Below are 12772 nucleotides of genomic sequence, written 5' to 3'. Positions count from 1 at the left end.
TTAGTCATGGGCATCGAAAATACATGACGTTTCTGGTCGAGTAAAGAGGTACAAGATACAATTGAATGACTTCAGTGACTTCAGTGACTTCAGTATTAGGTATCTTGGAGTGTTGTGTACATAGCCTATCTTACACAATATATCCGGCCAAAGGGTAAAAAGGTGACGGGAGGGGACGAAACAAAATGCAACAAGCCACCCACACCATCCATGCATATGGCCGTACCATCGTCCTCATATTTATGCTCTGTCCGTCCTGTCTGCCCCCCAGACATTTAATGCAATGTGTCCGACGCCTCGCCTTGTCTCTCGTAAAGTTGAAAATTTGTGTTGACCGAAAAGGTTTGTTGATCAGATTTAAAAAAGAAAATGTGCGCAGGTGACGGCGTTATAGCCTCATACATATGAAAGGGGTATCAACCAATAATCAACCAATTACCACTTCTTGCGTAACAAGTCCGAAAATCCACCTTGCTTGTGAAACCGACGAACACTGGAAACACCACTTCCGTACATTTCCTCCGCTGTTACCCCCTTGAGGCACAACTCCTGCCTGTCCACTCTCGTCCTTTACTTCCTCCCAGACATTGATGAGGACGCCTCTGCTACCCAGCTGGCTAAAGCACTGGCTGCCAAGTATGACATCTAGAACTACCACCGGCTTATCCGCATCCTTCTTAGGGATTGTCGTGACTACGATTCGCTTCTCCATTCCTTGATATTTCCTCAAGTTCTGCCTAGTGCCTCGGTCAGGTCTTGTTACTTCAAGGAGACAGTTGCCGTGATCTTCCCACTTGCTGGCCGATACTAATAGATGAAGGCGAATCTTGAGGTTATTTGTGGTGAGATCCACCTTAGTATTGCCACTATTCGCGATGCTGATAGAGGGGGAGCGGGGTGGTGTGCCCGATGATGATGAGGTATATAATGATGCGTCTCCACCGCTAAAGCGGTGTGGCCTGTCGACGGAGGACATTGCGATATTGAATGACTGATTGCCACCGCCCATCAGCTTTCTTAAGAATGAAGTGGCAGAGACGCCTGAAGACTGAGATATGCTACCCGCAGACTGCGAAGGAGCTCGGGTCGACGCGCGATAACTATTCTTTCGCCCAAACCAGCTACGGCGCTGACTATTTCCGTCCGTCTCTACCTCTGGGTTTTGATATTGGCCGAAGGCCCTAACGCGTGTTTCCTCCTCGAGCGCCTTGTATTTCGCGTTATCCATGCGAGCTCGGTGAACTGCCATGTAGAGGGACTCGCACTCTGTAGTGGTCTGAACTCGGAAGCGGAAGAATGATGTATCGATTTTGAGCACCTTAGCATAGAGCCTGGAATAGCTGAGAACGGGAGATCGTATTTCCAAATCGACAACTGTGCTGTTTCGTAGCATAACCAGAGGCGTAAGGTCTAGAGCAATCAGGGGTCGCTCTTGCGTCGGGCTATTGGAAGATTGGTGTGCTCTTTGATACGGGTACGCCTCAATAAGGCCTGGAGTCGTGACAATAGAGCAGAGATCAGGCCAAAGATCTTGCCAGCGTCCATGCTTATTATCCCAATAAGAAATAGAAGCGATGGACTTGATGACGTATTCCGGTTGCTTGCTTTCTGATTTGGGCAATCCGGTCTGTGAGAGTGAGATAGGAGAGGAAAGGGTGACAGTGCTTTCCGAGCCTATCGAATCCGTGGGGTTGTTGTTATTTTTCCTGATGCTAATAGCGGGCGTGGTATCCGGCATATCAACCGCCTCAAGCTCATCATCGGAAGACTCCTCGGAGATGGTACCATCTTCTGATGTAGACATTGGCGATGTGGAGCCTTCGGAGGATATATCTGATGGGTGGTATTCATGCTTGAGAGGTGAAGAAGTGCGACGCTTGAGACGTGATGCGGCTTGTTCAGCCGGAGGTGAAAGTACTGGTGCCTTTTTGGAGCTGAAAGTCCGATGGACTGGGGGAGGAGGCGCACCATCTTCACGATAGGTATTGTTGTTTGGTGATGAGCTTGAATAGTCTTCGTTCGCATGCTTAGACCTTGAAAACGAATCCTGGGTTGGAGTTCCCTCGGGAGAAGAAGTCGAACCTTCGGTTCTAGGAGAAGTCGGTGTATTATGGGGGCTACCAGTTTCCTTGCGAGTACGTTCGGGGTTTGTTGGTTCACTTTCGGGATGATTCTTAGATCCAGTTGACGCCGAAGAGATTCTAGAAGTCTGACGAAACCTCCTCTCGCCCATAGGAGTCTCGCCAGCCGCCAATCTTGGCGATGGAGCTAGTGATTGTGCTGTTGAAGGCATTGGTCCTTCAATTGGAGGGGGGATGGGGGTAGATCCTAGCATCTCCAACCATTCCAGAACTTGTTCTTGGCTGTCTGCTGTTAACGATAGCAGTTCAAACCATTCTTCCCTGTAACCCCTGATCATAACAATTAATTCGCACCTATCATCTCCCCTTCGAGCAGAAAAACGACCACCGACAATGGGGGCAAATAGAAGCCACGAACGCCCTGCACTGCCAGTCTCTCTGATTAGGAGGTCACCCGGATCTGACTTGAATGTCTGGTTGTCTCGAATTATGAGCTCGACTTGGCACCCGAGTCGTTGTCCATTCGAATGTCGCAAGTCCAAGGTGAAGGTATCTTTGGCGAAGACCTGACGAAAGCGATCGATTTTGACATTATCAAGAGCTTCTAGTGTTTTAAGATCTCGGGTTCGGGATGTGTCGCTGTTTCTGGCATCATCATCGATAACTCTTGCGTTTTCTTCTTTATGCCGTCGCCTCGCCTTCTCCTGTAGCGCTTCCCACTTGGAAACGAGGGGTTCGAATTCTCTTGTACCAGTAATTGCGCGATAGCCCTAATTTATTTTAGCTTGAGCGCTCTGGGATGATCAATAAACATACCTTGATGAATTTAGTAATCCATTTGACGCGAACTAGAGGGCGTTTTAGCAGATGGGCTACATCTATGCGGTCCCCATCCTCATTGAGAACATCTCCTTGCTCGTTTCGAGGCATTGCATTTATAAGAGAGTCGGCATCATCAGGCGACCGAGGCGCCAAGTTGACGATGATGCCTTGGAAACCAAGGCGCCATACGTCAAGGTAATTGTTATAAATAGGATGAACTGCCTCAAGCCACTGCGGAAGCCTGTAAGTGTCAGAAAGTGGGGGGCACTGGCAGTGCAAATTTCTGAGGTTGTCAAGGGCGACACCCATATTAATGACAGCCTTGTCTAATGTATCCTCCTTGTATTTAGTAGGTGGGGATCCAAATAAATCTTTGCGTGCACTGCTCGTATTATTTACAAATTGAGTTAGAAGGACCGGAAGTACTCCGTCTACAAGAGTTTTTAACTCCCGCTGGTAAAGGTCCTCATCGTCTTCAAATTCAAGCAGAAGTTCGTCCAAAGTAGCGTCGCCAAGGTGACTAGACGGTCTTCTTATGCTGCGTGCAGAGCGACGGCTGATCCTTCTGTTGGGTACCGAATTGTCGTCTGGTAGAGATAAGGCCGACACTAAATCTGAGTGTTTTGTAAGTCGCCTCTTAAGGCCAGACCTATGGCTTCTCCTACGGGACACTGCCGTACTTCTTGTCAAACCAGGATTCTCAGTTATTGTGCTTTGCGATATTTCGGACGAGAGATCTGATTGAAGTCCATAATGTGATTCCATCTCGGATATAATCGTCGATAGCTCATGGAAGCCATTAGTTGGTGGCTTACGTTTGTTATAAGCCAGCGGCTCTGGGTGGGTTGCTTCAGAAGACACTGATGAACTACAATCATCTGGGGATGGACTTCTTTTCGCACCGGAAGGACGCCGCCTTTCGTGGTGTTCATCTTCACGTTCTCTGTCGAGGTCCACCACTTCGGGGCAGCTTGGATATTCTAAAGGCGGAGGGCTATGGCCTGTAGATTCACCGCGAAATGCGTCCATAAGCTTCTCCTTGAAACCCTTCTTCATACTACTTTTCGAAGGAGTCGAAGAGAGCCTAGTAGCTCTACTTCTCTTCAGTCCAGCTGAAACTGGAGTTGTAGTTTCGCTTCTGCTAGGCTCATGGTGGTCTGGCTTTGCAATGTCCTTTGGCTCTGTCGATTCTTCACTCATGCTAACGTCGGATGGGCTGTTGACCTCTACAGATTTATGCTTTAAGGGTGGAGATTGTCGTGCCGTGCTTTCATCTTGTAAATCTTCGTCTACTTTCTTGTTCTGCTCCGGTTTAGATATGGAAGGATCAACGAAAGGGTCAACAGTATCCTTTAGCCATGTCTCAATGTTTGGAGGGCGGTTGATGACAGGTTTTGGAGGGTCAACCTTCTCCGTGAGAATCTTCTTGCCCTCGGTCAATGCCTTTTTCAGGACGTTAGTAGCGCCCTTGAAACTAGATTGCCTCTTGGTTTTTGGCCTTGTATTTCGTCGTCTTGAGCCTGTAGCTAAGTCAAGCTCGCTGAATGCAGAATATCCAACAGGAATTTCTGCTAGTGATTGTGCCAACGTACTAAATGGCATTTCTGATACCGAGTCGCTCGACCAAGACTCACTATCGGATACCTCTTCTGTCGCTATAGTTTCCGTGTCTGCATGGCCCTTCTTGGCAGGGGTTTTGGCTTGTTTCTGTTGTTTCCTGGCAGACATTTTCGAGTTTCTGCGTGGAGACGTTCGACGTTTCTCAGACCCAGGCTTTTCCACTACTTCTTCATGTTCTGATGGTGACGGGTCCCTATGAGAACTCTCACCACGGGTACTTGGTCCTTTTGAAGAATGCCTCGAAGAAGCTCGAACTGTAGTAGCATCATCTGATCCTTGTAAGTCGGAGGGGGCGGATCGTATATTAGCTTTCGAGCGCATAGCTTGATATGCTTGCTTCTTTGTTGACCTGCTCCGGGCGTTACGGTTTTCTCGTCCCTGTGGCCTTCGTGGTGTGGGTGTATCTACTGAAATAGAACTAGATAAGCCGCTTGTAGCGTCACTTTCACTTGCGATGGGCCGGACGCGAATACCATCGCCCTCATAATTGCTAGACTTTCCAGACTTGGAGGATTCCGCCGTGAGATGAGAGCCCGTGAGATAAGACCCCGATAAATAGGATCCCGATAAATAAGATCCTGATAGATAAGATCCTGATATCCCACTTGTCGTGTCCTTTTCGCTTGGGATGGGTTTAACACGAATACCATCTCCTTCTGGCTCTTTCGAATTCCGCGAGCTACTAGTTTTGGCCGTGACACGCGTAGGCTCTGATCTCCCGCTCACATTATCGCTCTCGTATGGAATAGGTCTGACTCGAATTCCATCCCCACTGCCTGTTGATCTCACCGACCTTGGTGCATTGTGGCGTTTGACAGGCGGTTCATCGGGAATCTCAACTTTACTAGCCCAATCCTTGACCTTTTTAGACACAGAGGGATTAGAGGCCGGGCGTTTCAAGAAGTCTTTCGGTATTGGTGACCCAGTGGTCTCGCTCGGTTTTGCCTTTGGTGACTGGCTTCTTGATGCTGCCTTTTGTTTATCCTTTACCCAATTGGTATCGCTAACAACTCGCTTTTTAGGCGCATTTGAAAGCTTCAATTCCTCTATGTTACTTTTCCTGGGTTCATTGCCATCTGTTCTATGATTGATGATAACTTTTGTTGTCGGTTTCTTCTGTCCTGACTTGATCCTCACCCGGTCTTCCTCAGTTACGCTTTCTTCATCTACTTGGATATTCACCTCGCTTGGTTCTGTCGGAGCAGCTAAAGGGTCGGCATCGGTCATTGCTGCAGCATTTGCTTTTTGCCATTTCTTAACGCGTTCATGCACACCTCCTGGAACCTGGATTCGCATTATAGCTGCTTGGCGCATCTCTTGCTTTACTAACTCCAAGCTCTTCCGCCTCGCGTGTGCTGCTTCCTTTGCTGCTTGTCGATCTGCTGCGACTCGAGCTGGAGATGGTCGACCCAGCAGGAAATCGCCGAGGAGCGTAGGGGCCGGTTTCGTTGTAGCAGACCGCGGGCGGCCAGAGGCCGCTTTAGCCTTAGGAGTTGTGGCATCTTTAACAGGTGATGATGCTTTAGGAGTTGATGTTGTTCCCGAAGTGATATCGGGGGTAGATTTGCTAGCATCAGAACTAGGCTGAGGAGTTTGGGGAGGGTGAGGATCTGTCGGATCATCTTCATCGTTAGATTTGACGGCAGTCATGATCTGCCAGACAAAATATTGTCAGTCTTAATAACATTCTAGTACTTTACATACTCGATAAATCTTGGTATTATACGAATACACATGAGTCAAAATACGCCTAGAGTGTGGGCTGACGGCCGTGCTAACAGGCCAATGCTCAAGAAGCTGGCTGCATGCTAAAGCACAGTACAGCGCACAGCAAAGCCATGTCCACCACGCAATACACATCACACCGCACACCGCATTCGCACCTCATTGAACTCCTAAAGTACTCAATTGAATGAATTCTTACCTAAATTGATCAGGGCCTGGCCCGGGCTTCATGCTGACGTTGAGATACCATACGACGTAAGTAATTTGTATGCAAGACTTGGATCGGGTGGTAAGAAGAAGGGAAAAAGAGGAAAGGTTATGAGGTATGATAGATTATAATGCGACAACAAATTGCACAAATCTGAAGTAGCATTTCCGTTTACGTCGTAACATAATAGAACACGCCAGGTGTCTGTCTGTCACAATGAAGTGCCTAATATAAGAATTGCGAATAATGTATTGTACAATGAGAATAAGTTACGGTAGTAAGTGACTGTGTGCGTCGGAAACCCCGAACGTGAAAATGAGGGAAAGATGAGAAAGTTGTGTTTCGTTTGGTCTAAAAAGTTCCATAGCAACCAAAGGGTTTAGTTATGTAGCGAGGGGCTGAGACAATAAACAATGCCATTACTTTAGGAGGTATTCAGGTACCTAATACAGCAAGTGTTACCATGGCTAGGCTTTCTTGGCAGGCTTGGGTAGCTTCGACTGCTTTTTCGGTGGGTCCTTCGTACTTGGCTTTCTTTGAGCTTGTTTAGGCGGCATATAGTTGGCTTAAGGTGGGTTTAGTGGGGTTTGCCAGTCCGACTCTGAACTTGGAACTTGGAACTTGCAGCTGATGATGATAGTGATAGTTATTATGCCCCTGTAGTTCCCGAATCCACTCCGGTTAATCCTGACAATCCTACCAATCAGCACATTAGCATCTACATAGATAGTACGCAATGCCCCTCCATCAAGATCTCTCTTTCGTATCTAGTGTACTGTACAATATTGTAGCATCATGTGGCTGTTTACATCAGCTATTTTCAGCATTATCAGCTTGTTGGCTTTCAATATTTGAAGCACGTGGTGTTTGTTGCTTTAAACCTACCTTATAATACTTCGATTAATTAATGTTCTGATTGGCAATTGACACTCCCGCAGACAAATAACTAAGTGCGCACTTAGTTATAGTCAGTTTAGTTCATTTTACGTGGTAGATAATCTGTTCCTTTAAGAATTATATGACATTCTTCCAGGAACATATTCGACCTATTCATCAAGGAATATCACAATCGTTAATGGTGGTAAGACAGCATTGACAATTGACAGCATGCCCAATAACAAGAAAATAGCCAATTACCGCTCACCTTGACCTTTAGTTGGGCTTACCAGGTCATTGTACATGTGTTTGTTTCATGCATAGAAATAAAATACCTAATGTAGTACAACACAACACGTAGGTAACATACGAAGCGGTCTAAAGATTTCTTTTTCGTACCACCACCAAAAGATACACATATCATATCTTAGGTTTAGGTACCTAAAGTGATGTTAGGTTCCTATATGCATTTATATTAAAATCAACTACAATATCAAGCATTGCATTACTGCTAGAAACACCGTCTATAGCTTCTTCTCGACTACATTGCTATCTTAGGATGGCTACCTAGTACCTAAGCATTCTTGAACAGATTATGAGGTAACCCCAATTCATACCTAGGTAGTGAAGATATATTCAAAACCTTGCTTCTAAAGAAATGATAAATAATACCATTAAAAAAGCTAAACTGCTAAGTATAGCGCTTTAGGTAGATATAGGTCGAGACTCTGTTACTGGGACCCCGGTGGGTACGAGGAAGCCCGGGTATTTCCATCCTCTGATCTTAGTTACTATCCCTTTACATCCGCAACCCATAATGATTTCTCGGGTGGTATTTTGGGATTATGGTCCTGTCTAGCAGTCTTCTATTATGAAACGAGAAATCTGGATCCATCAGAGGAGTTTTTTCAACCCAGTATACAATATATCTTAGAGCGAAGCCACCATCTATGAGCATAATCAGTCATCAGCGGTAATTTTAGTACTGAAGGACAATATCAGACGTGGCAAACAACTCGTACGTAACGAACCTATTGTACATCCTATACAATCACGTAGAGTTAGTCAGAAAGATGAGCATCAAAAAGCAGACACTATGAATCGCAGACCTGATCTAGTAAAGAGGGTAACTATAAGTTCATTGAAAATAACACGACTATCATGAAAGAAATATTATTAGGGGACGATGTCTATAGCAGAATTGTTGCGCGGTCTACTGAACATCGTGGGATATAAGAGTATCTAGCAGGTGGAGTTTTTATATGTACATCATACTTATAAACCTGAAGTTCCCAGACATTTGAAAGCCTAAGAGACGAGGGTGGTAGCTTAATATATCACTGATATAGAAGTAAAGGGATTACTTAGTACCTAATATCAGGGCGTAAGTGCTTACGAGATATCAGATACACTAACATATTACACAATTATTATGATATATGCCTAGGTATCTAGCTAACAATTAAAGAGATTTTTATTTCGATGAACTTCTTTTATTCATCTGACGTCCTGCTGTCGTCGAAGAACTCTCTTCCCTATACTGCCGATACTTTGCCCTTCCGGTACTACTCATAGCAACCCCTCCTATGACAGCGGCCAGAGTTGTACCCTTGAATATAGTCTCATACTGCTCGGACTTGATTACCTGTGAGAATGGTTGGCGGTAGACACGATATAACAAAAATGATGTAGCGACAAGATAGGTCCCAATAAGGATACGATATTTATACCGAAAGAGTGGATGCTGAGAAGTAGTTTCGAGATCTGGGGTCAAAGTCATAATTGGTCCCAGACGTGGTTTATTGAATAAGGAGGAGACCGTCACTAAAATAATCAATTGGTTGTACAGGACGATATAAATTAAATACATGAAGTCTGTTTAAAGATTCGCGTATGAGTTAAAGGACATCGACTTCTCAACGCACCAATGACGTCAGTCGCGTATCGCCTAAATACATATTTAATATATAGGTAGGTACCTACATATGCCCATGAATCTTCTTAACATGTGAACGACAACCTCAAATGCGACGCCGCTCATAGCGCTAAACTAGCAATTAGAAAAACACAACCAAAGTAATCGAGACTTTATAATTTTGCCTTATTACCTTGTGCTTCCTTAAATCGTTTTGCGCCCTCTTCTTTCCTTTTCTTCTCAGCTTCTTGTATGTCCATAGTTTTGGCCGCCTCTTTGCCTGTGGCAGTTAACAGTGCTACACTCTCGCGATACATCTCAGCTTTCAACAGCCCGTAGACGCCGGTGGCTCCTTTCTTGATCAGCGATCGTTCCTGAATTAAGCTCAGAGCTGCGTCCATCTCGCCAATGGCGTCTACCAGGCCGGCTTCTAGCGCAGCCTTGGCGTCAAAGCGTCGCGCCTCGAGAACCATGTTGCGATATACATTGGGAGTAGTTTTAATCCTGAAAATGGAGCTCATGGGTGGTAGTAACGGCGCGCCGAATTCGAGTTCGTTGATGCACAGGTAGCCCTTTGAGCCTGTGAAGATTCGGTAGTCGTGGTGCATAGATAGCATGAACCCACCGGCGAAGGCGTGGCCGTTGATCAAGGCGATCGTGGGCATGGGATAAGTTAAGAACCTTCGAAATAACGGGTACAGGCTGTTCTCCCAGAATCCAGGTAACGATGTAGCAAGCTGGAAATCGAGGCCATTGGAGTAGAACTTTGAAATAGATGAAGTGGTTATGACAACACCTGGTGGATGACCGAATTCAATAGTATCGAGCGCCGTCATCAGCGCCGTATTGAAGGCGGGTGTAAACCTGTTGTCTGGAGGGGAGGTCCATGTGAGAACATAGACTTGAGGCTTTGGAGATGTACAGACGATGCTGCCTCCCTGATGCGACTTAATTGCCGGGATGGGAATTTGAAATAGCTCGTTCGACGTCATGTTTAAATATAGTTTATTTTATTTTAAGGGAAGTTGAGGTTTCTTTTACTTTTTGAGAAGCTTTGATGTTTATTATTTCTATTTATTCTCGGCTTGAAAGGGGATTATATTCACTTGAGCTCCTGTCCGAGGATGACATTGGTGGGGCCGTAACCGCGGCATTTTCCTAATCTAGCAGCCAAGCTAAGCCAGTACTGGGATTATTCATCTAGCAGGAGAAATACAAAGTACATCCGTTTTCTTAAAATACATGTACCTAGTAATCTCACATTTAGAGGCCCGACGAAGCATCGACTTAGTTCGTCAGCTTCAAGGTCATGTGACCTCATCGGGTTTACTCCATCCGTCTGGCATCAATTAAGGACATCAATCTGATTTAAACTACACCTAGATAGGTACTTAATGAGAGTCATAGTCTATACTACCTAGACTAATAAGTCACGTATTGGAATCACGATGCATGATACACCATTTTCAGACGTGAGAGTATTTAGGGGTTCAATAAATCTTGTCGATGCTTAATCAACGAATCAACACCATGGACTCCTCACGAAAGCCCAAAGTGTTCAGATTACGGCAACTCCCCAGTAATACCAACGAATCTCAAGCACTTGTCTATCTCAGCATTGGTCTTGGCAGTATACCGGTCGATAACATTCGGATATTCTCTCTAGCCATGAGTTTGAGCCCCTGGCGTCCAACCAAGACGGCTACGCTTATGTTTAACCCGCTTCCTACCTTGCTCCAACGAGACCATAGGAGAGACGAATGGCAGATTAGGGTGAATGGGCTCCAAACACCTTTAATACTAGATACCCATTTTCGTGGACTTACTCCACTCCGCGATCCCACCTCTGAACATAGTTATGAGTGAGTCCATCTTATTCAGATCTTGATTGCTATTAATAGTAACTCGAATAGCTGCATCTCCCTTTCGGGGCTTTCAAGTCATCCTTTTGGTTCATGGCAACCTAAGAAGAGTGATAAGACATTTATGTGGATTAGAGATGAATTGCCTCTTGATCTTCCCCAGCTTAGGCCCATTATATACGGTTACGAGACAGTTTTACCTGGGAGCAGATCATTCCAAACGATTACTGATCTGGCTTCTCAGTTAATCAATCAACTGGTATCAAACGGATGGACCGCCTTAAGTGCAAAGCCTATAGTGTTCCTTGCCCATAGCCTAGGTGGGCTTGTGCTAAAGCGTGCTATTGTAGCCTTGGCTAATAGTGGCTATGATGAAGATGCTATTCGGATCGCCGGGGGAGTCTTTTTTGGAGTACCAAATTTTGGCATGGATCAGTCGTCATTTCGGTCGATTGCTAGTGGAAACCCCAATGAGCCTCTTGTCGAAGACTTATCCCCAGATTCGCCTTGGCTAAGGCGCTTGGAATCGGAATTTAACGGCATCTCATATCTGAGAAAGATGAATACTTTTTGGGGTTATGAAACTTGCACATCCCCAACATTGGTTGTGAGTAAACTACGTCGAGTATTCTCAAAGTACGGTTAACTCATATCGAATAGGCAAATGAAAATGGGCAGCTTTCAGACGGTCCTCATGTTGTTCTTGTAACCCCCCAATCGGCCACCCGAGGTTTACTCGAGTCAGATGAAAGCTTAACATTTCCTCTTAACGAAAACCATTCGAATATAGTCAAGTTCCGTCCAGGTCACGAAGATTATAGCGTTGTTGTAGGAAGACTTGCTCGAATTTGTAACATTGAACCTGCCGGTACTATCCTAATGGATATCGATGGAAATTATTCAAAGAAAGCAACCCCTGAATTTATTAGATCTCGAGTGCAGGGCCGTGACGCCTTTATGGCATCCGAAGGGTCTAAAGTTAAAAAATGTCTCTTAAACGAACAAGACCAAAAGAAGACTCTCAAGAGTAAGCACAGAATATTGAAGTCATCCTGTGTTTTTCTAACTGCATATTAGAATTGCTCAAGTCTCTTCGAGCACCTGAACGTGATCGGCGACTAGAGGGAATTGCATCAAACTTTCGAGACACATTCGATTGGATATTTAATCATCCAAGATGTCAATTCGTCGACTGGTTACAGCATGGAAAGGGGGCATTTTGGATCAATGGCAGTCCTGGTTCAGGTAAGTAAAAAAAAAAAGAAGAAAAAAGGAACAATATCCATCTTGCGACAATAACAGCCTTGCTACCTATTCATTATTCTATCACCGGTGACGTTATGAAATTTATCAGTTACTAATATGCTACAACTTAGGGAAGTCTACTGTAATGAAATATATTTTTGAAGATCGTAGAACTCGCGAACTTCTTCACGATATTCGCAACTCATACGACGAAATTTATGCAGGGTTTTTCTTTCACTACCGTGGATCACTAATAGAGAAGTCTTTTGATGGGCTCTTGCGAGGTATTCTTAGCCAAGTTCTGGAACAAAAGCCTAAGGTCAGCCATGTCCTCCTTCCGCTCTTGAAAGACCTTTCTTCAGCGGAACTTCCTACCGAAGGTTGGACCTCTGCAACATTAGAGGAGGCCTTTAATTTA

The 12772-nt window shown here is 45.2% G+C and overlaps 2 protein-coding genes across 2 annotated transcripts; both read right to left on the bottom strand.

Moving 5' to 3' along the window:
* Window positions 1-427: 427 nt before the first annotated feature.
* On the bottom strand, window positions 428-6173 carry GL218_02590 (uncharacterized protein; the record flags this gene model as incomplete). The annotated part of the gene is made up of 2 exons (XM_033579118.1): window positions 428-2851; window positions 2898-6173. The coding sequence occupies 2 exons, from the start codon at window positions 6171-6173 to the stop codon at window positions 428-430; spliced, it is 5700 nt and encodes a 1899-aa protein (XP_033439059.1).
* A 3247-nt stretch (window positions 6174-9420) lies between these two features.
* GL218_02589 (uncharacterized protein) lies at window positions 9421-10239 on the bottom strand (the record flags this gene model as incomplete). Its single annotated transcript, XM_033579117.1, has 1 exon — window positions 9421-10239. One exon carries the CDS (start codon window positions 10237-10239, stop codon window positions 9421-9423), a length of 819 nt encoding a protein of 272 aa, XP_033438080.1.
* Window positions 10240-12772: the final 2533 nt, after the last annotated feature.

Source organism: Daldinia childiae, assembly GCF_008694065.1.
Source record: "Daldinia childiae strain JS-1345 chromosome Unknown Scaffold2, whole genome shotgun sequence".
Classification (NCBI taxonomy): domain Eukaryota; kingdom Fungi; phylum Ascomycota; class Sordariomycetes; order Xylariales; family Hypoxylaceae; genus Daldinia; species Daldinia childiae.
The sequence above is the reverse complement of the archived record's forward strand: the minus strand, read 5'-3'. Positions and strand labels throughout refer to the sequence as shown.